This window comes from Silurus aristotelis (assembly GCF_946808225.1).
Source record: "Silurus aristotelis genome assembly, chromosome: 18".
Classification (NCBI taxonomy): domain Eukaryota; kingdom Metazoa; phylum Chordata; class Actinopteri; order Siluriformes; family Siluridae; genus Silurus; species Silurus aristotelis.
In genome coordinates this window covers 18,980,785-19,007,481 of record NC_139591.1, presented here as the reverse complement: position 1 = coordinate 19,007,481, position 26,697 = coordinate 18,980,785, and the positions used below count along the sequence as shown (strand labels likewise).

At 38.9% G+C, this 26,697-nt stretch overlaps 2 protein-coding genes across 2 annotated transcripts in view; both read left to right on the top strand.

The window, feature by feature from the left end:
- Positions 1-26,697, top strand: part of LOC310741107 (cornifelin homolog B-like) — a gene marked incomplete at its 5' end in the record, with an annotated part of 164,197 nt that overhangs the window by 102,927 nt on the left and 34,573 nt on the right. The window lies entirely within an intron of this gene.
- Positions 1,186-26,404, top strand: fgf11b (fibroblast growth factor 11b). Its single transcript, XM_083568596.1, has 5 exons — positions 1,186-2,029; positions 14,995-15,105; positions 16,415-16,518; positions 24,442-24,640; positions 24,782-26,404. Exons 1-5 carry the CDS (start codon positions 1,837-1,839, stop codon positions 24,910-24,912), a joined length of 738 nt encoding a protein of 245 aa, XP_083424722.1. The 5' UTR covers positions 1,186-1,836; the 3' UTR covers positions 24,913-26,404.

Sequence of the window (26,697 nt, the reverse complement as noted above, 5' to 3'; positions counted from 1 at the left end):
TCTTTGGGCACTTTTGCAACTCTACACAACACCAGCAAAGATGATGGACAAAAAAAAAAAAAAATCATCTGTGAACCAAACCAATAACGTAAACGTGCACCAGCCTCCAAGAACATTTTTTATTTTATGATGATTTGATGATGTCACACTCAGGTCCAATGACATCATCAAATTATATTTAATATGCACATAAACTGCATAATAATGAATAGTATTAACTGTGTCTGTGTGTGTGTGTGTGTGTGTGTGTGAGAGAGAGAGAGAGAGAGAGAGAGAGAGAGAGAGAGAGAGAGAGAGAGAGAGAAAAAGAGACAGTGTGTACATGATTGTGTGTGTGAGAGTTTGTATGTGACCGAGACTGTGTATTTGTTTACGCATGTATGTGTGTAAGAATGAGTGTGAAATAACATGAGCGTGAACATGTGTGTTTGTGTGTGTTTGTGTGTGTGTGTGTGTTTGTGTGTATGTAGGTACTGTATGTCGCTGTGTATGTGTGTGTGTGTGTGTGTGTGTGTGTGTGTGTGTGTGTGAGAGAGAGAGAGAGAGAGAGAGAGAGAGAGAAAGAGAGAGAGAGAGAGAGAGAGAGAGAGAGAGAGAGAGAGAGAGAGAGAGAGAGAGAGAGAGAGAAAGCCCCCTTGCCTGAATTTGGCAGAGACGCCTGACTCATCTTCTGCTGTTTCTTCTGAGGCAAGTCAAGAACTGTCACCATCGGCACCTCACCCCCCCCATCTCTCTCTCTCTTTTATCACTTTATATTTCTCTCTCTCTCTCTCTCTCTCTCTCTCTCTCTCTCTCTCTCTCTCTCTCTCTCTCTCTATCTATCTATCTATCTATCTCTCTTTCTCTCTCTCCCTTTCTTTTTCTTACTTTCTCTCTTTCTGTGAAGGACAGTGTAACAGAGCGAGACTGGAATCTTAGCTGGTGTTTTTAGAGACCTCACTGTATTTCTATTCCTACTCTCTCCATCGTGCTTTCTTTCCCTCCCTCCGTTTCTCATTCTCTCATGAATGTCACCTTTACTGGTGGCTTCATTCTCTCTCTTTCTCTCTCTCTCCCGCTCTGTCTCACTCACACACACAAAAGGGAAAGAGGAAAGAGAGAGAGAAAGAGGGGAGAGAGGGGAGAGAGAGTAAGAGAGAGAGAAAGAGCACTTGCCAAAAGAGGCGGGAAGGAACTCTCTCAACGTCCATCCTTCCATCTTCTTCTTCATTCGTCCGACAGCCGATGCCGAAGTGCCTGCGTTCGTGCCGGATTATCGCTCCAGATTATTCGTTTTCCCCCTGATTATTCCTCTGCTTCAGGGTCTTCCCGGCGACAAAGTTTAGAACCTGAGGAGAAAGGGACATCGGTGAGACCCTCTATTTTTCCTCTTTCTTTTTTTTTAACAAGTGTGGAAACTTTAGCCTCGTCTGTGTTTGGGGGGTCCGGGGCCAAGGCACGTGGGGTGGGAGGGGAGGGCAGGGCAGGGCAGGGATCGGGGTCCATATCGCCATGATTCCTTCTGCCTCTTCGACTTCTCTGCTGTTTGTTCTTGTGGAAATGTAAAGGCGCGGATTTCCGAAAATGGACTCGCTCCAAACTCAGAAGAGGATGATGATGATAATGATGATGAAGAGGAAACCCAGAGAGAGGACACACTCTTACAGAACTTAACACTTCTACCTCTGCAGGCATTTTTTTGTTGTAGCTAAACCAAAGCTTGAGGATACTCGAGGATCTCTGGATCTCCGAGAAGAAACTTCATACCTGTGTTAGGAAACGGAGAAAGCGAGTGAGCAGAATCTCAGTCCGAACCTCGGTCCAACCCCCCTCCCACAGCTGAGAGGGGGGGGGAAGATGGCAGCTCTCGCCAGCTCTTTAATCAGACAAAAACGGGCAGTGAAGGACGATCAGGCCAACCGACCGATCGCCAACAAGCGCAGGCCATGCCCCAAGAGCAACAAGTCGCTGTGCCAGAAACAGATCCTTGTCCTCATCTCTAAAGTACGGCTATGTGGAGGACGACGCAGCAGAACCGACATAAGACCAGGTACGGGTACCGGTCTCACTTATACAGTTTTTCTAAACAAATATCCAACATGTCGAAACACTAGCATTAGCAACTGGCAAATCGTGAGGTTAACTTGTGGGTGTGGCCTATTCCTTTGTCTGTCAGAATTTAATCAGAATTTTATTGAATTATTTTTTCATAACTTTATTAAGAACTTTAGTATATAAGCAGTGCATTTGACTTACCGCAGAACTCAAAATGTCCCCTATTTTCTTCCTCGAGCTACAATAATAATTAGCTAGCTAAGTGGCTCAGATGATGGTGTACAAGTGTAAATAAGAAACACAAGCAGTGTAGAAATATCCCCCAGTTCCATGCTTCCACCACCATGCTTCTACCACCATGCTTTACCTCACCACTGTTGAGTCTTCAAATAAATATTTTTATTTGTTGTACAGCTAGAAAGTTCCTTATGGGGCCTCATTAGACCAGAGAACCTGTTTTCTGTGTGTGTTCTGCTTGAAGAAGTGTTGCTGAGGTTACTGAGGGCAAGCATTTGAGTTGTTTATACCATATATTATTTCATCTTTTTTATCTACTAAAGCAAACTCATTGAACAGGAAGTAAAATAACACACTCCTAAAAAACTATCACACTAACCAAAAAATGTTAGCTTGACACGCGACGTGTTCACATGAAGTGGCATCAAATTTGTGTAACACTTCCTGAATCGCACAGAGACTCTTCCGAGGGGAACGCTGACACTGATCTTTTTATTTCAACTGTACAAACTGCACACACTCAGCGCAGCCATGGGTAGTGTTAATACGAATGTGTGTGTGTGTGTGTGTGTGTGTGTGTGTGTGTGTGTGTATATACTGAAGTGTCCCACATGTGTGTGCTATTCTGGGTTTCTTTCACCTTTAAGTCCTTCGGGAGGCTAATTATTACACTCAGACCTATAATTGCTACTATGTGTGTGCGTGTGCGTGTGTGTGTGTGTGTGTGTGTGTGTGTGTGTGTGTGTGTGTGTGTGTGTGTGTGTGTGTGTCAGCCCTACATACATGTTTAATCTGTGCTAGAGCGCACACTTAGAAAATGGTTCGTGTTTAAACCACAGGTAACCTTGCCACAGGCTATCAAAAGTGACCGCAGACACTCTCATATTACAAACATGTGCGTGGACACACACAGACACACAAACACACAAACACACACACACACACACACACACACACACACACACACACACACACACACACTTCATTAGATTGATAGCAGGAAGAAAACACTGAGTTCAAAGTGTGCATTTTGAATTTCAAGGACAGAATAACACACACACACACACACACACACACACACACACACACACACACACACACACACACACACACAAACACACACACACACACACTTTTATCTGGGACTGTGGTTAAGGCTGCGTTGGCATTTTTTAAATTCTCTCTCACACACTGTGGATCGAAACTGATCATTAACGCATGGCGACTAATCAATGACCAAGCGGTCCGTTTTCCTTGTGCCTCCTCATACACATGCACACACACACATGCGCGCACACACACACACACACACACACACACACACACACACACACACACACACACACACACACTTGCACAAAGTGCAATAACATTATTATAACACACTTGATCTTAAGTTTATTTCACCTAAAATGGCAAAAGATAAATAATTTCATCAAATCTGTAAACATCTGTTCACATCCTCCTTCATTTCTTCATCCTCTAGAGGAGACGTTCTATGCAGAACCCATTAACAGAGCTCCAGAAACAGAACTCTAGTACTAGAGAAGGATGTCATGCAGGGAAACCCCAGAGGAAGCTATTTTTTGCGAGAACATTCAGTCTGAATTGTTCTGTATACACTCTAAAAAAGGAAAGAATCCTTTAACAGGGTTCCTCAAGGGTTCTTCAGATAGCTGAAGCTTTAAAAAAAAAAAAATAAATCACAGAAAACTGGTTCTCTGATTAGGCCATATAATAAAGTTTCTGGACTCGCAACAAAGTGTTACATTTAGTCGAAAACAGTGAAAACATTATTGGGTAGGTGAAGCATGGTGGTGGAAGCACAGAGCTAGGAGATGCTTCTACAGTGCTTGTGTATTTAATGTGCAAACCTTGAACCAGTACCTGAGCCAGTTAGCTAGCTAATTATTTTACTGAGGAAAGCATTTAGGAGGAGATAAACTTAGACGAAGCTGTGTGATAAGAATTACTCCCGTGATAGTCTATTCTGCTCCTGTGTGTGTGTCCTGCTTAGGACATGAGGACACACACTGTTCAGCCCAGAGGAGGAGAAGGTGGAGGAAGAGGAGGAGGTGGAGGAGGATAGCATTAAGCTGACCGCTAAAGATGCATGTCTCATCCCGCTTAGTCAACAACACCTGATCACACTGCACTGTGTAAGATAGCCTCACACCAGGGTGGGTGTGGGGGGGGGGGAGTTGTGGTAGATGGAGAGAGAGAAAGAGAGAGTGAGAAAGAGATAGTGAGAAAGGCAGAGTGGTATGGAAAGTAAGAGAGAAACAGGACATGAACTTACAAGCCAGTGTGTGTGTGTGTGTGAGAGAGAGAGAGAGAGAGAGAGAGAGAGAGAGAGAGAGAGAGAGAGCAGCAGACAGAAATTAATGCGGTTACGTTTAAAAATAATTTGAGACTTTATTATAAACTTTCTTTATTAATACTTTATTATTCATTAATAAATTCATTATTTGTTTTTCTGTTGTCTTTACCAGTTGTGCCAATAAAACTTATTTAAATAGGAGGGCACAAATTTGAAAGGAAGGCAGACGGACTGACAGAGAGAAAATGAGAGAGAGACAGATAGAGCAGATATAAAGCAAGAGAGGGAAAGAGAGATAGAGTGGGAGGGAGGGATGACAAACTTGAAAGATTGTCAGAGGGACTGACAGACAGAGAGACTGACAGAGAGCGGGTGAGAAAAAGGGATAGAAAGGGAGAGAGGGAGAACAAACTTGGACCATAGACAGAGGGACTGACAGAGTTAGAGAGACAGACAGAGAAGGGGGATGAGAGAGAGAGAGAGAGAGAGAGAGAGAGAGAGAGAGAGAGAGAGAGAGAGAGAGAGAGAGAAAGAGAGAGAGAGAGAGAAAGAGAGACTTTTCACATCCCTTTATTTATAATATATTTTGTTAATATACCTCTTTAGTACCTAAACCATAAATAGTGTTGTTCAGTAGTTATGTATGTTAATAAATAGGTAAAAAATCAATGAGTAGAAAATTTTAAATAAATATGTAAATAAATAAATAGGAAAATAGATAGGTAAAATGAGTGAAATACTCATAAAATTAAAAAAAAATGATTTTCACACAACAATTAATAATATTGGTATTCAAAAAGCACCATATGTTAAAAAGGCAGACATTTAAAAGCAGTTGGTGATCCTGGTCCAGTGTACACAGAACATCATTCAGTGCCCAGGCATTAACAAAGCCATTAAGATTGTTTGCTAGTTGAAAATATGCCTAATCCACCCTGAGCCGTGCAGATATTAATGCCTTTACCACCATCTCAGGATCTACTGTACCCTCTGTTTTCATTTTTTTTTCTTAGTTAACCAGATTGCCTGCTTTAATTCTCCTATAAGGAAGTTGATAAGGCAGATACATTTTCTGTCTGAACCTAGGTATTTGGGCCCAAAGATAAAAAGTTTTTCTTTAAAACCTCTGCCAGTTCTCTAACCGATCTCTCTGAAGACCGGGAACAGCCCTCATAGCCAACAACAGTATAAAAACAGGCTCTGTGTTGCAGAAGGGACATTCTTTTCTTTACAGTGGTGTTGATGTGTGACACATGTCTGTTTGTAGCCACTGCCCAGTAAACAATCCCCCATTGGAGATCTGCGATGTGTTTCTCTATAGGAGGTTTGTACACGGATCTCCAGCAGTCTTTGAGGGACGTATCTGGCCCAAACACTTCTGACTTTTGCCTTTGATTCTTTACAATCTTTAAGCGTACTGCAGTGTGACACTTGAACCCACAGCTGATGTACAGGGCCTTCTTTGAGGCGTTCTCAAAGTCCTCCAGTTGCAGGGTCCTGAAGCTTAGAAGAAAGCCTTCCTCTGTCTCAGCTTCCACCACAGCTGAAACCTGTAACTGAGAAAAGTTGCTATGGTTTCCTGCATCTTGTTCAGCTGTTCGGTGTTCCTCTAAGCTTCGCTTGAAGGCAGAGGGTAGTGCTGAGAGGATGCTCTCCATCATGCACTTCATGACCCTAGTGGACTTGATGCCTTTCAAGCTGCACATCTCGACTAGGCCTCTTTAGCTGGCACTAGATCTGCGAGCATACCGCTATGCCATGATGGTTTGCACGCTCTTGTGTTCCAGTATCTGAGCTTCGATTAATGGATTGTTAAAAAGAGGTTCATTCTCACTCCAGTGTCCAGTATTTAGAAAGTCCCTCTAAACTTTATAAACTAGGGTCCAGGCTGTTAGAACAACTCTGTACAAAGAAGAAAAGTTCCTCAATTCTGTGTTGCACAGTCTGGTTTCACATCATATTCAAAAACATTTACTTTTCACAGTCGGGTGTGAGCTGTTTCGGTCCAGCTAGGTGTTAAATACAGGAGTCTCTGTGCATCTTAAAGTCTGAAGGTCCTGATTCTGTTCCTCATGGACAGGGAGGGAAGGTGCAGCAGCTTTTATCCAGCGCTGTCTGGCCCAGGAAAAGTCAGTTCGCTTTTTCTGTATCACCATAAAAATACTGTCGGGGGAGATCCAGAGCGGAAGCGGCAGGTTTTTGCAACCAATACTTGACCCGTGTATGAAAGCTGAGGTCGCACATTTTATCCACCATGCCAAGTTAAAGAAGAAGAAGCTGGAGGTGTCTATTTCTCTTAGTGAGATGAAGCAAGCCTTGTTTGAAGCCCCTTTTGCTTGTTCAAGGAACAGTGATTCCAGAGCTCATCTTTGTTGATGAGCTCATCTTTAATTTTGGTGATTTCCTACTCAAGGGCTTTGATGGTTGATTTAGGCTGTTTGAGTGTGCTGTGTAGTTCATACTCCTTTTTCTGTTGACCAAAATGTACAGAATTTTTCACAGAATGAAGCATTGTATAAGAGTTTGAGAATAAAATGGCAGTAAAAGCTTAAATGCTGTGACTTTTAAACCATATTTCTCAGATGAAAATGTAATGATCAATAAAACCATTTGGAAAAATATTCGTTTTTAAATCTCTGTTTCTGATATTTTCACTGATGTAAATCCGATCCAGTTTAACTGCATTAATGTGGTCGTGAGATGCTTTGACCCATGTGTACTGCTTCACTCCTGGGTGTTCTGCTCTCCAAATGTTACACATGCCCTGACAATATTGCTCTTCGTTTCTATCCAGTGTGTGATTTAGTGTACAATTTCAATCGCCCCCAAGCACAAATCACACATTAGTAAAATTTTTTGGAGCATCTTGCGGTTTTAAAAAGAACTCCACTCTTTCTGCTCCATTGTTTGGTGCATAAACATTAATAAAGAAAAAAGCAAAACCCTTTAATTCTCCCTGAACTGCTAAACTGCCCTCCTTTATCTCATATAAAGCCATGCAATTTATTTTAAGATTCTATGAGAATAAGAGGGAGCTGCTGCCACTGAGGTTGGACCCGTGACTGAGAAACATTTTGCTTCTCATTTTGCTTCAACATTTTGCCTCCCACCCTTTTTTAATAGTTTTTAATAGTTTCTTCCTCCATTTATGTTAATTCTCCCTATCTTGAGGCTGTCCATAAGGACAGAGAGAAGGGGAAGATAGACATTTAAAAGACAGAGCAGATAAGATCAGGATAGAAGATTCACTTGTATTGCCTTCACAATATCAGAAAACCTTTTTTTTTTTTTTTTTTGCTGCCATCTTTCCTCTTTCCTCTAAACCTATTCTTTTTGCTTTGTTCATCAAAACCGATGACTAGATAAAATAAGAAATCTATTAACATCAGGAAAAAGGTTCTCACACCAAAAGTTCTAGAAAATAACACATTTCTTCTACAGTATATAACTGTTCATCTACCTGAATTGAGGTAATATCTGACATCTCAAAGACACATCTCATCAGTTTCATCACGTAAATCAGTCGATTCTGCCGACCTCAACCTCACGCTGAACATCACCACCATCAGCTCTACATTATCATTCCCATTATCACAGTCTCTTACCACAGTTTGATCGCTCGGTATAAATGTTTTTTCCTGTATTTGGGTCTAAATTGGCTCAACTCCAGGATTTTCACTTTTACTACTTGTCTTTTCTGTAGCATTATTCTTACCAGGTGCTGGAGCCACACTGGGACCAGCTGCTTCGTTTACAGTTTCATTTCTGGTTTCATCTCCACTGTGGAGCTCACCAACACTCACAACACACTACTACTCACAATATTTAAACTATAACACATAGCTTTATTTACAGAAAAAATAAAAACACTGAAAGAGGTCAATAAAAAAAGTAGGAACAGGAGAAAATAGGAAAAAAAAGAAAATAAACTTGAGATTAATATCGCTTTTCTCACTACAGACAGACAGACAGACAGACATACAGACAGACAGACAGACAGACAGACAGACAGAGAGACAAAGAGTGAAAGAGAGATAGAAAGGGAGAACAAACTTGTAACAAACAGAGGGGCTGACTGGAATTTAGAGCGACAGACACAGAGAGAGAGAGAGAGAGAGAGAGAGAGAGAGAGAGAGAGAGAGAGAGAGAGAACAAACAAATTTACTGCAAACTCACAATGCAGGATTTTTATTATTATAATTGTTATTCTTCATTAATAATATTATTATTATTATTAATAATAACCTCTTAATAAACATTTTAAATAGCATTATCTTCTGAAAATGTTTTCTTGAACCTTAAAGTAGTTTCAGTTTCTTCACATGTTCCTGGAGGTGTTTGTTGTATTCGTGTTGTGACTATAAACCTGCTCCTCAAAGACAAAATAGTTCACTCTCTCGCAGGACAAATCCAGCAGCTTTACAGCTTCCTTTATATGCAAAACACACACAAACAAACATACACACTAATACACACACATACAGTACTACAGACACAGCAGCATGTGCTAAAAGTGGCAGTGTTCACCTGCAATGCTGTAATTCAGGATGTTTTATGAGGGGTTTAAGAGTCATTACAGGAGATTCAGTGACCTGCATTCATCAAACTGCTTTTAAAGAAAGAAAGAAAGAAAGAAAGAAAGAAAGAAAGAAAGAAAGAAAGAAAGAAAGAAAGAAAGAAAGAAAGAAAGAACGAAAATTGTCTGTGTGCCCCATATATAATCCAACACCCTGTAATTATTACAGCTGATAAATATTAATGAGGATATAAATAAAACAAAATTATTGACAGGGTGTATAATGAAAGATTGAATTTGTCCTGATGCACCACAGGTTCCATAGCAGACATGTGTTCTGGTTTTTAGACAGATTTTGGTATGCAGTTTATCGATAAAACAACGACCAACTTATTTTTTTAAGAAGGAAAAAGAGGCAAGTGAGAGAACAACTATAAGCTTTAAACAGATACAAAGCATGATGTTGAGAGAAGAATAAAAGCAATAAAACACGTGTATATGTTATAGGAAAATAATCAACTGTGGAAAAGTTCTTGAAAAGAACACTTGTAAGTGGAATTTTTTTTTTTTTTTTTTTTGTGCTCTACAAAGCTGTCAGATGTTTAACATTCTTGGTAAAAAATTGTTCATTAAAATATCATTTGGGGTTCTTCTTCGAACACTTTTTGGGAAACTCTTTTGAGGTTCTTGGCCCCCTAAATTGCTTCTACCAGCAATAGTTTCATAAGGTTTCAAGGTTTCATCCTCATGTCATCTCAGGAAGATTTTCCTTTTCTTTACTCATTATTGATAAACTTTCATTTATAAGAAACATTATTTTATACCTGCATTATCTTTGAAAAACTGCTTTGAGGTATCGTCCATGGTTAAAAGTGCTATAAATATAATATAACAAATAATTTCTTAGCCCCGGTAATTGCTTCTACCAGACCTATTTCCTGTAAAGTCTCCTTTAGTGAAGCATGTAAAAGCTCCTCATAACTCAGCTACTAAACAGTGTGTTTAAAGGTGAAAAGGTTTTTTACGTAAACCATAACGTAAAGACGAAAACACTGTGGAGTCAGTCAGAGATTTTAGAGAGAGAGGGAAAGAGAGAGAGAAAGAGGGAGATAAGAGTTGAAGGTTAATTCCTCATCCAGCACTGGAACACTCGTTTAGCGTTTCATCTCGCATCCTTAAAGACATCACGAGTGACGGCAGAGACCTCGAGATCGTCGCGGCTAAAATGGAATTCACGGATGGTTTGATTAAAGCCAACAAGGACAGACTGAGTTTGACCTCTAACGAGAGAAGATACAGAAAGACGTATCTTGCGTGTGTGTGTGTGTGTGTGTGTTGTTAGGGGTATAAGTAGGCACATTTCTATTTCTAATCTCTAAGCGTTGCGAGTGTGTTGACGTCAAAGGCGGTTCCAGGTTACAGGGTGGGCTGTTGTCCCAGAGCTTTGTGTTCGCAGGAAGTTTCTCTACAAATTACAATAAATAAAGCGGCCAAACACATACACACACACACACACACACACACACACACACACACACACACACACACACACACACACACACACACACACACACACACACACACACAGGGGTGTTGGTTTACGCTTACTGCTCTCTACATTTGGCATTAATCATCTCTCTCTCTTTCTCACACACACATGCAATTCGCTCACTTTCTTTAAAAAACAGCAAAAAGAGAGCAAGATAAATGAATAGCATGCTACTCATTTTTAGAACTGTTTAGGCCATCATCATCATCATCATCATCATCAAACAATATTTTCCTCTAAAGCATAATGGGCTTTTTTGTATTCATTCTAAATACCAATGCTAATTGTCTACTACAAAATGTACCAGGGAAAAGAGGACAACGTTTCATGTAATGTTTACGTACTGAGGCTAAACCGTTCCCATTTCCATTCCTGTACCCGTTCCTGCCCTGGTCCCATTCCTGTTTAATTTACCGGTCCTGTCTCTGTCCTTTAAAGGTTTACCTTCCTGTTATTATTCCTGTCCCTGCCCTGTTCTTTTTCTCTTCTTTTTTCCCTTCCTGTTCCTGTTGCCTTCCTGTTCCCGTTCTCATCCCTGCCCTGTTTCCGTTCCTGTTGAAATTTTCAATCTTGTTCTCGTTCCAGCTCCTGTTTCTATTCCTTTTTTTTTTCCTGTTCCCGTTCTTCACCATGAGTGCTTCCACTCTACTTCCCAGTACTGAACATTTCACTGTTTATAACTCTGGAAACACACAGACACAGTTTACACAAACATGACACTCAGAGTGCAGGGCAGTACAGTTTACACCTTTAGCTGATGTTTCAGAAATGCATCACTTCTGCTCCCTACATAGTGTGTACAGGAAGAAGCACTTGTCTTAAATGGATTTCACATGTTTAAAGGTGTTTAAAAGTGTTTTGGTTCAAAGGTGTGTGTTTAAATGTGTTTAAACATGTGTCTGTGTTTAAAGGTTTGTGTTTGTAATTTAAGGTGTGCATTTGTGTTTAAAGGTGTGTTTTTCTGTTTAAAGGTATGTGTTAAGGTTGTGTTTTTGGGTTTAAAGTTGTGTTTGTGTTTAAAGGTGTTTAAAGGTATGTTCTTGTATTTAAATGTGTTTAAAGGTGTGTGTTTGTGTTTAAAGATATGTTTTAAAATGTGTTTGCATCTATAGATGGTTATTTATGTTTAAAAGTGTTTAAAGGCATGTGTTTGTGTTTATAGGTGGGTGAATGTTTAGAGGTGTTTAATGGTGTATGTTTGTGTTTAAAGGTGCTTAAAAGTGTGTGTTTCATTTAAAGGTGTTTAAAATCTGTAAACGTAACAGGATGTTTATCGATTACACACAGTGATGGAACTAAAGTAAATATCCACTTAGGTAGGTGCATAACACAACTCTGAACACAGGAAACTTTCCCCACATATTTACTGATATGGCTTTGGATCTTAAGTCAGCATTTCCTCTGACTCGTCCACATAACAATCACAACACCATCACAACACCAGGACAGAGTGTTCACATCTACCATAATGTGATGCATGGGTTTCACAGCATCTGAGCAGGATGACATTTTAGAGAGAAAAAGAATGTAAAAGAAGAAGAGTAAACGAGTCAAGTGGTAAACAGACAGATGCGGATTGGTGGGAACGTATGTGTGTATTAAATCCACGCTGAGGGAAGCCCCCTGTCTCTGGGCTCGTCTCTGACAGTGGCGTGAGAAATGCCCTCGAGCTGATCGTTGGAGCGGAGCTCGTAATTACACCGCTCTCTAATCCAGATAAGATGAAATGGAGCTGCAGTGCTTCACATACACACACATGCAATGAGACAAAAGTGCAGGACACAGTCAAGGTTAACGCATGGAATGTGGATCGATTCGGCCGAGTGTCCATCTATCAGTGAGGTCACCCTCAGGTTACTGCAGCGCTTTAAAGGAACAGCTACGTGAAAAATGTAAGACACTCAATTTACATGTCAAAACTGGCAGAATAACTGCAATCATAAGAAGTGAGGGACAGATATATTCACAACACTGTTATTTCTGATTCTCTATTCTGATTGGTTGTCCGTTGTAGATGTATTTATTATAAGAGCAGCTCTAACAGTAATACAGGTTTATATAAATGCCCTCATTTCTATGGCAACAGCTCATTTACAGGGACAGCATGTTATTAGTGATTAGATGACTTTTTTTATATTTTTATAAGGAGACGTTTATGTAACATGCATGGGAGGAGTCTAGAGTGTCAGTGAAAGTAGGACGTGTAAATGAAAAAAAAAAGTACAGTTCTTACTGTTATTCTCTTACTGATATCTTTTATTTAGTTTTTTCTCTTCCCCTGCAACTATCTGCAGCCCTCTAGTCATGCTCTCCCTCTCCCTCCCTCTCTCTCATTACCCCCCTCCGCCAAGTAGAAAATGAGTCTTGATAAACACAAACGATACAAATAATTTGCTTCACTCGCTGGTGTGTGAGAGAATAATGACTCTCATTAATGCCTGTAATTCATGAGGCCTAATGGCTCCTACATAAGGATAGAAGAGCTGAAATAGCTCTCTTTCACAAACACACGCACACACACGCACACACACACACACACACACACACACACACACACACACACACACACACACACACACACACACACACACACACACACACACACAGAGTAAGGAGGGATACCAGGGTGCTAATGAAGTGAAAAGAATAGAAAGGAGAAGAAGGAGAAAGAAAATAAAAAGTTTGAGTATCTTTAAAACTAGCATACCGAGACAGAGGCCACGCCTCCTTTAATACTGAAATATAGACATGAAAGCCACAACTCCTTCTTAAGAACTGAAACACTCAAAGATATTCTTCCTTTTCAGAACTGACATACAAAAACAGAGGCCACACCTCTTTCTTGAGAACTCACAAATGGGCCACACCTCCTTCTTTAGAACTGACAAACACACATAAAGTGTAAAGCCACACCTGCTTTACACAGCTGACAGACTCAGACATATACACCCTGCTTCCTTCCCCCTTATAGGAAACCTCACTATATCTGTTGTACTTGTCCCTGCGTAAGATCTTCTGCTATAGCACAAAAAAGCATATTAAAACAAGTCTATTAATATAAAACGGTCAGAGCTGTTGCTATAAAGAAATTATCAACACCATCTAGCCTTTCAGAATCCAGAACTCAGCAATGTTCAGCGTGATGGTCAGTATTAATCAGTGGCGTACCATGCATTTCACACCTCAGCCTTCAGTGGTATCCTACATTAACCATTCCACTTCTTAATAGCATCATTATGACACCATAGCTAAAGAAACCATAAAGACCATAAACACAACTTTATAAGAAAAATATAACTGTTTACATGCTGTTTTTGCACACCTACTTGATTGCTGCTGATGCTGCTGTTGCTGTTTTGGACAACATTTTGTGTTTGTTTACCAGTACACTCTTGTTTATAGTTCTATTTTTTCCACATTATACAGTATAACATATTATACAGTAGGTATACTGGTTGGCGCTATTTTGTGTATCTGTTTTACACGGTCTTGTTTTTGCACTTGGTTGAACACAATGGTTTTATTGTTGTTTTATGTAGCACCATGGTTCTGGAAAAACGTTGTCTTACTATACTGTGTACTGCATCAGCAATGGTTAAAATAGCAATAAAAGCTTTCTAACATTATTGTATGCCCCGGTGTCACCAACTTGAAATCTAAAAGCAACAGATTATAGCTGGAATATATCAAATAGAACAAGAAATAGAAACTCTAACATGAACATACACACAGGAACCGAGAAAAGGGCTATGAAATGAATAGAATAGACTATTGGAAATAATTTAATACATATTTATGGACAAAAATACTGTATATTTTAAAACCTTTAAAAAAAATGGAAATGGCCACATCACTGTTTTCTTTTCTTTGCCATCTCAAATGAACATGAAGCAATCGTGATGGGACTTTGTTCATAAAATTTTCAAGCTCCGTTCTCCTACTGTTTCTTCGGTCACAAACACTCTCCTAATGATAATCCATCTTTTATAGCTCACTACATCGGCTTCTCTTCTCACTTCGCTAATGAGCCACACTGGCGTGGGGTTAAAGGGGCGGTCAGTCATTTTTTTAAATGAGTAATGATTGGTAATGTACTCTACAGTGCTGCTCATTGCAAATAAATAAAACTTGTCATGGATCGGAATATCCAACCAATCAGGGTTGGAAGGTATGTCTTTTTACCTGTCAATCATACTCCCTAACTGCCTGTCAATTCAAGCTAAAATCACTGACCGCACATTTAATGTTACAGGTGAAAGCCAGTAGTGCATGCTACATTCAGAAAACTTTTGATTGTGTCTGTGTGTTGGTGTGTGTGTGTGTGTGCATTTTTCATAGAGCCTCAGCTAAAAGGGATCGTCACACGCCTGTACAGTCAGCACGGCTTTTACCTCCAGATGCAGCCAGATGGAACTATGGACGGCACAAGAGATGAGACCAGCTCCTTCTGTAAGTATGTGTGTATTTATATCTGTGTATATCTGTGTATATGTGTGTGTGTGTGTGTGTGTGTGTGTGTGTGTGTGTGTGTGTGTGTGGAGAGAATCAGACGCATTTATTAATATGCCCACCACCCGTGTTTCCCTCTCTGCATTTTTACTTGTGTTTTTTCCTTCTCCTCTTGTGTTTCTCCCACTGTGTCTCCTCCTGTATTTCTCCCACTGTGTCTCCTCCTAAGTACCTCTCACTGTGTTTCACCCTGAGTTTCCCTCACTGTGTCTCCTCCTGAGTATCTCTCACTGTGTCTCCTCCTGTGTTTCTCTAACTGTGTCTCCTCCTGTGTTTCTCTCACTGTGTCTCCTCCTGAGTACCTCTCAATGTGTCTCCTCCTGTGTTTCTCTCACTGTGTCTCCTCCTGAGTACCTCTCAATGTGTCTCCTCCTGAGTTTCTCTCACTGTCTCCTCCTGTGTTTCTCTATCTGTGTCTCCTCCTGTATTTCTCTCATGGTGTCTCCTCCTGAGTATCTCTCACTGTGTCTCACCTGAGTTTCTCTTATTGTGTCTCTGCCTTAGTATCTATCACTGTGTCCCCTCCTGAGTTTCTCTTATTGTTTCTCCGCTTTAGTTTCTCTCACTGTGTCTTCCCCTGTGTTTCTCTCTGTGTAGCCCCATCTGTGTTTGGCAGTTTTTCTGCCTGTGTTTCATCGTCTTAGCTTGCGGGGTTTTTTTGTGCCTCTGCCTGTGTTTATGCCTCCATGTCTCTGCCCACATTTTGTCTTTGTGTCTCCACTCATGCTCTCTCTGTCTCTGCCAGTGTTTCTTTCTCTGTGTTTCTGCCAGTGTTTCTCTCGGTGTGTTGCCTGTGTTTCTCTCTGTCTCATCTTGTCCCTTTTTCAGTGTGTTTAGGGTGATAATTAATTTTAGAACTCAGAGCTGGAACTCCTTTCATCCCCCTCCTGTGTGTGTTTGTGGGTCTGAGTGTGTGTGTGTGTGCGTGTGTGTGCATAATGAACCGTGCCAAGTGTTTTACACCTCACCACTCACACAAATAATCAAGGTGTGTGTATTTGTCTTTTAAGTCAATAAGTTAATTTTACTAAGAGCCGAGGTGTTTTCACAATGAAAAGGTGTGATTTGAGTGTGCTTAAGAAACTAACAAACAAATAAATAAACATGTAACCCAATGTCAAGAGAAACAAAACAAAAAAAAGAATTTTATAAAAGTAATTAAATAAATATGTTTGTGTGTGTGTGTGTGTGTGTGTGTGTGTGTGTGTGTGTGTGTGTGTGTGTGTGTGTGTGTGTGTGTGTGTTTCAGCTCAATTCAACCTAATCCCTGTGGGTCTGAGGATTGTGGCCATTCAGGGGGCAAGGACGGGGCTCTACCTGGGCATGAATAGTGAGGGCTACCTCTACACCTCCGTAAGTCTAGTGTTAGTGATGTCACTCGGGATGTCTGAGATAAGGGGTGTGGTCTAAAGTTTGAAGGTGAATATGTGGAGTAAAGCTGTTGTTAATAGAGATCAAGAACCGTTCAACGGTGTTGATGATGACAATGATGATGATGCTAAAGAGCCACACTGTGAGGAATGAACTGAAAGCAGAAGGGAAACTCTCCGTGGTGCTGAAAGCATCATACACCATTGTATGCAAATACACCCAGGGCCGAAACTTATGTTCTGCTCAAGATGTTTTATACGACATCTGTAGCAAACTTTTGAAAATTTACAAGAAGGCATGTGTAAAAATATACTCTTTGTACAATTTAGGCAAAAAAAAAAAAACCTATGTATTGTCATTAGAGCATTTAAATCCCCTAAAAAAACTGACTGTGGATCTGCATTGAAGAGTCATCAGAAGAAAAAAACTCACCTGGGACCTTATCACAAAAGATGTATGAAAAATAACATAAATACACAATATCTATATAACAAGACATTCACCAGAAGTTTATCTTGATGTTTGTGCCTGTGCTAAATACAGGTGTCTGAGGTGCACTGTGATCCAATCCAATCTGGATGGTTTGGGATGCAGCGGCAACTATGTAAAAATGTACTGTTAACACAAACGTTATCCAGACAGCACCAAGGGTCCATCTAATCAGCTAGGGTTAAGTTTAGGGTTTAACCAATGCCCTGTGCTACTCCACCAGTTCTCTAGGCTAATGATATAAGATAATGGAATAATCAAATCAGCTGTTTTTGTAGGTTTTTTCTGATCCAATCTCTAATTTGTTTGGAAAAAAAGACTCAACAGACACTGGAGGTCGACTGATTGATTAATCGGGTTGATTAATCAGGACGATTTATATTATTTATTTATTTATTAGCATTTTTTTATTAATCGGCATTGGCCGATTGTGCTGAAATCCAGACGATTATTAGGCAGGCACATCTGATTAAACACACATCTGTGTACATTCTACCCTTGCTTTATAGAACATCAGCAGGTGGCAGTAGCCTGTATTCGGTATCCAAACAGGGAAACCAGAAACCTAGAACTGTGAATATCTAAAGCATGTAGTGTTTACACCGAAAATTGTCACGATCAATACTACTGGATTTGTGTAGCTTTTTTATTCATGTCTGCTAAGTTGCAAGGAAAAGTGGCAAGAATGACAGTTTGTCAGTTTATTTTTTATTTTCGTGTGCTTATTCGTTAATCTAAATAGCCAATCAGAGTTCTTCTTATCCTTTTTTCTTAATCCAGCCTTATATATTTAATTGTTTAAATATGATGCTACTTTTATAGATAAAATGAGAATAACATTTGGAGAGAGAATAAGTGTAACTTTTTTGGAACTATGTTGTTATAGAGCCTTCAACCAGCTGTAGTTTAGGCTACAGGTACAGAAGGCACTGGTACCAAAACCAGCTAACAAATGCACTGATTAGAGACGCTTGTAGTGGTCAATAAATGTTTAATTTAAGCAATTTTCTGTATCATGTCTTATTAATTAACTGTTAGATTTAATTAGATGAAGATGGAAAAAAAAAAATCAGCCAAACATATCGGGCAAAATAATCGCCAAAAAAACCCTGATTTCTAAATATTGACATCGGCCAGAGAAAAACCCATATCGCTCAACCTCTAGCAGAATCCAGATATAACAGACATACATGACACTGTTCCTCAAGCGATAAATCAGATCACAACTGAAACTGTCACAAAGTACAACTTGACAACTGCGAAACACATTAATAAATGTTTCATGCTGACTACAAAAAGCATGTGTGAAACTGCACTGTTGTTTAAAAGAGAGTTGCTAAGTTACTGTTTTAAGGGTGCCTAAAATTTTGCACATGCCAGAAATATTGGTTTAAATATAAATTATGCCAAAATTGGCATTTAAACAAAGATGAAAATATTATTTGCTGCTGATGCTCTGTTTCAGTAATATGTCATTCGGCAATGGGGCGGAATATATAAATATTATAATATAAATATTTATATAAATATTAATATAATTAATATTTATATTAATATAAATATTAATTATATTTATATAATTAATTATATAAATATAATTATATATATTATATTATAATATTATAATATTATATTATAATATTATAATATAATATATTATAATATTATAATATAATAATATTATAAACTATATTATAATTTGATATAAAAAATTATAACTTTTGCATACAGCTGTGTATACACGAGTGTTTGTGTGTGAAAGGGCTTTCCAATTTTTCTTGCTTGAGATAATGCTGCTGGAATCTCCTACCCATTGTGTGTGTGTGTGTGTGTGTGTGTGTGTGTGTGTGTGTGTGTGTGTGTGTGTGTGTGTGTGTGTGTGTGTGTGTGGTGCTGCTACCTGCAGACTCCTGAAAATGGTTTCTTGATAAAAATAGTGTTACATCCCTTCTTCCTGACCCACTTAATAATCACCACTCTGGAAATACCCTCAGAGAGAGAGAGAGAGAGAGAGAGAGAGAGAGAGAAAGAGAGAGAGAGAGAGAGAGAGAGAGAGAGGAGAGGGGGAGTAGATAGAGAATGGAAGGGATAATTTTTGCTTTCATCTTTTTTGATGAAAGTCAGAAATAAAAAGGTAAAAAAAATTCAATCTCTGAAAAAAAAAATCTGAAAATTTAAAACAAACAAAAAAAAATCTATATCACGTGTGTTTGTGTGTGTGTGTGTGTGTGTGTGTGTGTGTGTGTGTGTGTGTGTGTGTGTGTGTGTGTGTGTGTGCGTGCGTGTGTGTGTGTGAGAGAGAGCGTTTTTTTGGCTTGGTGAAATGTATTGTGATTCAGGATGATGCAGAGAGCTTAGATGCAATCACTCCAGCCCTGGCAGAGAGATGAAATAGAGAATAAAAAGAGGCCGAGAGAAAGAGATAGAGATAGAGGAAGAGAGAGAGAGAGAGAGAGAGAGAGAGAGAGAGAGAGAGAGAGAGAGAGAGAGAGAGAGAGAGAGAGAGAGAGAGAGAGAGAGAGCTCAGCTTGTTTTGTGCGTGTCTTTGTATATGTGTGTCTCTGTATATGGGTGTGTTTGTGCTTGACAGAGAGACAAAAATACAGTCACAGAAAAAAAGATGAAGAGAATAAAAGAGAGGAAGACAAATAGACGGAGAGAAAGGGAGCAAGAGAGCCAGCGAGTGAGTGAGTGTGCGTGTGTGAGATCAAACACATGTTTGAGCATGAGAGAGTGAGACTGAAAGGAGAGAAAGAGAATAGGTAAAAGAGAGAAGGAAAGGGATGATGTTTCACTTGTGAAAGCATTGACTGAGATTTGAAAGAATTTATGAAGAATCCTGTTTGGGAATTGGGTTAGTTCCTGTTACACCATAGTAAACCTCACATTTACAAAGCTTGCTGCTGTGTGAGCCATTACTCCAGAAACAATCATTGGAACGAGTCAAAAAACATCTGCTGTAGAAAATTAATAATTAATTATTGCTTCACTAACCAATCAGAAGCCAGAAATCATCTACACAGGGGTGAAAATATTTATCATTATGCATAGATAATAAATAAAAAGTTAAAAACTATTTCCAGAATGTTCCAGGCTATAAGTGACATTGTTGTTTGGATCCAGCAGGTGTGATGAATTACACAGATCAGTGAAGGATCTCTAATGTTCTAATTAGCGTGATTGGAATCAGACACTTTCATAATTACAGCATTGTTAAACAGAAACCCATCTGATTCTCTATTCGCTCTATTTCTCATTCACACCACAGAACTGAGGGATTCTGCATCCTAATTGGTCTCTGGTTCTTGAAAAATTCTCTATAACAGCAGCTCTGATAGTAGCACAGGTTTTATAATAACCTGTTTTATAAATGTGTGTGTGGCCTCCGTGTCTAAATTTGTGGATTTAAAAAACGTAGGTGTGGCCTCTGTGTTTAAGTATGTTGATTTTAAATCTAAGTTTGATCTAAGTCAGTTTTTAAAAAGTAGGTGTGGCTTCTGTGTCTAAGTCAGTTTTAAAGAAGTAGGTGTGGCCTCTACATTTAAGACAGCTTCAAAAAGGTAGGTGTGGCCTCTGTGTACATTTGTGATTTTTTTTTGTGAAGCAGGTGTGGCCTCTGTGTCTACATTTGCGAGGGTTTTTTTTGTAAAGTAGGTGTGGCCTCTGTGTGTAAGTTTGTCAATTTTCAAGATGTAGGTGTGGCCTCTGTGTCTAAGTCAGTTTTAAAATGTAGGCGTGGTGTTTGAATCTAAATGTGTGGATTAAAAAAAAAAGGAAGGTGTGGCCTCTGTGCCCAAATTGGTCAGTTTTATAGAAGTAGGTGTGACCTCTGTGTCTAAGTTTGTCAGTTTTAAAGAAGTAGGTGTGGTCTCCGTGTCGAAGTCAGTTTTATACAAGTAGGTTTGGCCGCAGAACAGGTATAGAGTAATGCACTTATTCTAAAACCTTACCATTGCTATAAAAATAGTCGATTACCTGGGATGTGTTGATGAGATTTTGTTAATAGTTAATGTTTCAGTAAGTGGAACAATTCACCAGTGTCAGCACTTTGTAATGGTCTGAGGTAAAGGTGTAACTAACGGTTTCTCTTTAGTTTTATTTAACTTTAGTCTTATTTCAAGAAAGAGGTGGTAAAGGGGAGTGTTTATAGCTGTTCTAGTGTAAGTGACAACCTGGGCTAACTTGCTTCTCCTCCAATCAATGTAACTCTAAATGGATTAAAAGCATGCCACATCATTTTGTATAAAAAAAAAAAAACCATAAGCCTTTTGTTCCTTGTGTAAGGACATGAACATTAATTTGTGGGTCTTTGGGGTTATTTTAGGTCAAGTGTGCTACTGTAGGAATCATGAACACTGTTGCGTGGGTTCATCGCAAAATGTTTGACTTTGTGAAGGTTATTCATTTGTCTTCGTCTTCATCAGACGAGGAGAAGGAGGAGAAGGAGGACAGATTTGCGGGACGATTAGATCCTCACGGCTCCGTCTGTCAATTTCATGCTCGCTGAACGGAAAGAAAAGAAAAGGAGTTTATTGATTGCGGGACGTGACGGACACTGACGTTGTAGCTCCTGGCTTTTCAGTTTTATCAGGTTAATGGAGTTTATCAGCAGACACACTTTACACACACCGCTGAGCCAGAGTGATTATGAGCCGACGCACACTACAGAGACGAGTCAGAGAAAAAACACACACACACACACACACAAACACACACATACATAGAGAGACGTTAAAAAAGGATAAAGCCAGCATTAGTTTCTCTGGATTAGTTTCTGTCTGGAATTTTCTTTTATAGCAAATACAGTGGCATTTAATTTTTTTGCTATATACAAGTATACACAAGTATATAAACACACATTTCTAATCTAATTAGAAACCTTACCAACTTTTTTTTTTTTTTTAGATTATTATATATTTAAATAAATAGGTCATTTATAACATAAACATTTTATTTATAATTTATTTCTATTAAAAAACGTTCACTTCCAGTTTTCCTTTCACAAATATTTTATTTTAGATTTTATAAAAGTTAGATTTTATTATAGATTTTGTTTCATAACATTTTATGAATGTTTTTATTGTAAATGCATTATTTATGTTTAATGTAATTTAGTACCTTGATTTTCCTTAAGTATTTTAAGTCTGTCATTGGTTTTTCTTTTTTAAGTCTATTTATCATTTTCTTTTCTTTTCTTCTATCCTTTCTTTCTATCTTTTTTTAATATTTTTTTTCTAAACAAGTAAAATTTAGCAACACTGCTGTAAGCATGAGTACCTTTAGTATAAAACATTAATGCACTCCAGTGTCAGTGCTGCAGCTGTAATGCCAGGTTTCACAACATCTGCACTTTTTGCTTTATTAACTTTAAGTAATAGAAAGAGAGAGAGAGAGAGAGAGAGAGAGAGAGAGAGAGAGAGAGAGAGAGAGAGAGAGAAACGATGGAATGAGCATTTACAATTGCTGTTATGTAAGAGACAACAGGAACAGTAACATGAAGGGTAACTCTAAACAGATAAAAAGTACAAAATGCCATGCATTTTGTTGGTGAATTGCTGTGTTGTGTGATTAAATAAAATAGTTTGTTGTGAAAAACTTCGAGGTGGTAAAAGTGGAGACCCATCATCATGTTGATTATTCTGTTAAGACAGTGCCACACGCATGTTTTATTCCTTAACACAAAAGTGTTCAGTGTTTTGATTTCAGTGCTGATCTGCAGACGGTTTTAGAGACGAGCTTCTCATGTTTCAGGCTTATTCACACAGAGGACATTCACATAGAGATGTAATCAAATACCAGATAGAAAAAAATAGAGAGAGAGAGAGAGAGAGAGAGAGAGAGAGAGAGAGAGAGAGAGAGAGAGAGAGAGAGAAAGTGAGAGAGAGAGAGAGAGCGAGAGAGAGAGAGAGAGTGAAAGCAAGAGAGGGACAGAGAGGGTGGACAAAGGAAAGAGAGAAATAGCGAGACAGAGGGAGATAGAAGGTCAGAAGGATCCTCAAACATTCTCCTCTATTTAAATCAGTAGTTCCCAACCACTGAGTCGAGAACCAGACTGTTGTATATATATATATATATATATATATATATATATATATATATATATATATATATATATATATATATATATATATATGTATATATACGCGCATCAGAATTAGGTTTATTGGCCTGATTGACACACACAAAAAATTTGGTTCCTGCTGTTGGTGACTCTCAAAAGTACAGACATAAATAACACTATACATTTATCTTAGACTATACAAGACAAAACAAAACAGACTATACGAGATAATAGACTACAGGTAGTCGTCGACTTACGACCTATGCAACTCACGACCATTATGACCACATTCGCTAGCCGCGGCGTACAACAGTGCATACCATCTTACGGCATAATTTCACAGTACTGTACATATAGCCTACTCTACTTACGACCAAATGTGTTACGACTGGTCTGTCGGTCCCAATCGTGGTCGTAAGTCGACGACTACCTGTATACGAGACAATAAATGCATGATTGTCATGAGTTAACTTGTAATTAATCGCAACTTTATCACACATTTTAATCTGTTCTAAATGAACCTTAACTTTATACGCTTCGTAGGTTTTTACTACTCTAATCAACATGTGCATGGACAAATATGGATGCTTTATGCAAATGTATCTTCATTTTTAGTAAAACATAGAGCATGAAGACTAGACATGTTTCAAAGGTCATAGATGTTTTTCAAAGAACTTGTTCATGTCTATTAATCACATGGAAAAAAGAACACACACAAAAAAAAAAGGTTCTCATTACTTCTCTCTCTTTGCATTGATTCAGTTGCTCAAACAGAGAGGCCTGTACATTTTTAGATGGCAGGGCAGCTCATAAAAATATTCTTGAAAATGTTTAAAAGTAATTATGGTGTTTTTTTTAATGAAGTAAATAATCAGGACACCAAAGTGAACTTTGGCTATGTTTCCACACGGACGGTTTTAATTGCCGGATGTGTGCAGCATGGTGGATTTTGGTGCTTGATTTGAGACTTGACGCATCAGTAAAACAAATGATGATTAATGTATCACTATCTAAATAAAGAATCATGATTAAATTTGCTTCGTTGAAGGTTTTAATTTCACCTATATATATATAGCTATTTTCTCTGGTTTCACTCGTTTTGTGTGATTTTGTTTCTACAGGTTAAAGTTTTTTCACTAGGTTAGCATTCACTGACTATGCTAGGTTCTTGCTTGGTTAGCTATCATTTTGTTTCTTGTACTCATAGAAAGTTTCGAGTTCAGATAGAATTTACTTTGTTCACTTTTCATGGGAAGAGAAGAAACCAGGTGCAACACATATCATGTCAGGACCGGATAAGAACCTTTACATCAGAATCTCTATTGATTTGTTGTTGTTTATTATTCATTTCTCAGGAGCACTTTACATCAGAGTGTAAGTTTAAAGAGAGCGTGTTTGAGAACTACTATGTGACGTACTCGTCCATGCTGTACCGTCAGAGCCAGTCAGGTCGCTCGTGGTACATTGGCATCAACCGTGAAGGCCAGGTAATGAAGGGCAACCGAGTGAAGAAGACCAAAGGTGCTGCTCATTTCCTACCCAAGGTCATCGAAGGTCAGTCTACCTCATGTTCTGTTTGGCTCAAAATGTTGCTCTAACCAAGTGAGGTAAAAAATGTGGTTCATATATCTTTGTGTGTTTGCTATGGTTTAACAACTGGCTGCTTTGGTTGCTTGTATCTTTTTCCCACTGTAGTTGCCATGTACAAGGAACCTTCACTGCACGCGCTGGAGTCTGAGCAGAGCCCGCCTCGAAAGACAGCCAAGACGTCGGACTTGCCGCAGGACGAACGCAACGTGGTGCAGAAGTCTGACACCTCCTTATAACAAAGGGAGGTCAGAAGGAGTGGGAGGCGGAGCTTAAAAACTCCAACAACTCCAGGAACTCGGTTTCCCATCATGCACCTCCCACACTGTCATGGTGGGACCTGGGAGAGGAGATTCCTTACGTCTTCCTTCCTTCTGATTCAGCATGAGCTTCCTCAGCACCGACGTCACACTTTTACACTCCAGATTCCCAGCATGCATAGTCCCTGTGGAACAAGATGGCGGCCGCCTCAGCAATGCTGGTGTTTATTTTTATGTCAGTGGTTTATTATTTTAGATTTTGTTCGTGCTGTATGTCAGTGTCTAACCAGTCAGTGTTGCTCAAAAAAGTTTTTGTTACTTGCTTCAAATCATCGTAACAGTCCTCGATTTGCTACATTTGTCTGAAGACCAAACACTTCTGCATACAACTATTTTTCATTTCCACATGCTAGAATTCAAATCGTAATTTTTTAAAGTTAAGGATGAAAGGGTGACACATTTAACAATTTTTTTCATATTGTAAACTAAACGGAAACTAGTTTTATATTTTTCTCAAAAGGGACAACAGTAATCTCCTGGTAAATTTCACCAGCTATCTTACTACCGTATTACGCTGTAGCTTGTATTTAAAGCTAATTACCTAGTAGCAACAACTACATGCGTTAACATTAGCTAGCTAAAAATTGGCTCTTAAATAAATTCAGCTAGCTGCTAAAAGTAAATGCGAGCAGGAACTCAGTCAGTCAGTTTGTTTATGTTTTTCTATTCGCTGTCAGTTTTTTGTTCTGTACTCTTTCAGTCACCAGCGGAAGAAGAAAAATGCAATGTGGAAAAAAAATGTAGGACAGTGAATTGCACAAAGATAAGGAGGATAAGAATGTGAATATTAGCTACGCTAACGCTTTCTAAATTTAGAGCTTCACAAATCTATTTTTATTTTAGGTTTTAGTCAGAGCCAGATACGCATTCGTTATTCTGCTGATCCTGATCCCAATAATCCTGGGTATTTCAGGCCTGATTGCTTGTATTGTTCACAATGCATTATGGGAAATATGGGCCGAAGTCTGAAATGATTAGCGTTTTGCGGGGTTTATTGACACGGTGCCGTTTGCTAGTGTGTGTGTGTGTGTGTGTGAGTGTGATTTATGTGAAAAAATTGCTAGTCCATTTGCTTTCCTTTTTACACACATGCTCATGCTAATCCTCTCAGAGCATTTACCAAATTCACTCACACACACACACACACACACACACACACACACACACACACACACACACACACACACACACTCAACCAAAGGATGTCCTTCACCCAAGCTAAATGTAGCTGTGTGTAATGAAAAACAATATAACGCTAGCCGTGTGGTGGGGGGCCAGAGATGAGCCCTGACAAGAGTTACGTATTGTTAGAATGACGTGAGCATCGTTTCGGGGTCGACTGACGGATTAGCATACTGAAATTTGAATCATGCAACCTAACATCTGTTTTAATGCAAATTGTCAAAAAAAATAATAATACATGAAAGAATCTCGAAATAAGAGGGAAAAATATTTTTTAAAAACAAGTTATGCAACTGATCCACATAGTTTTTTGTAAATGTGAATTTTTTTCAAAAGATGATAAAATTGTCAAATGGACACAGAAATGGAAGTGGGTGTAAAGAAAACACATTTCTTTTCTCTTATAATTTACTAAAACAATTTCTGGATCTGCTGCATTTGTTTATGCACTTTGACTTGATCAAATTCCTTCGCATTTGTTCTTGTAGATTTTAATGAAAAAACCCGCTTAAAGGTAATGTA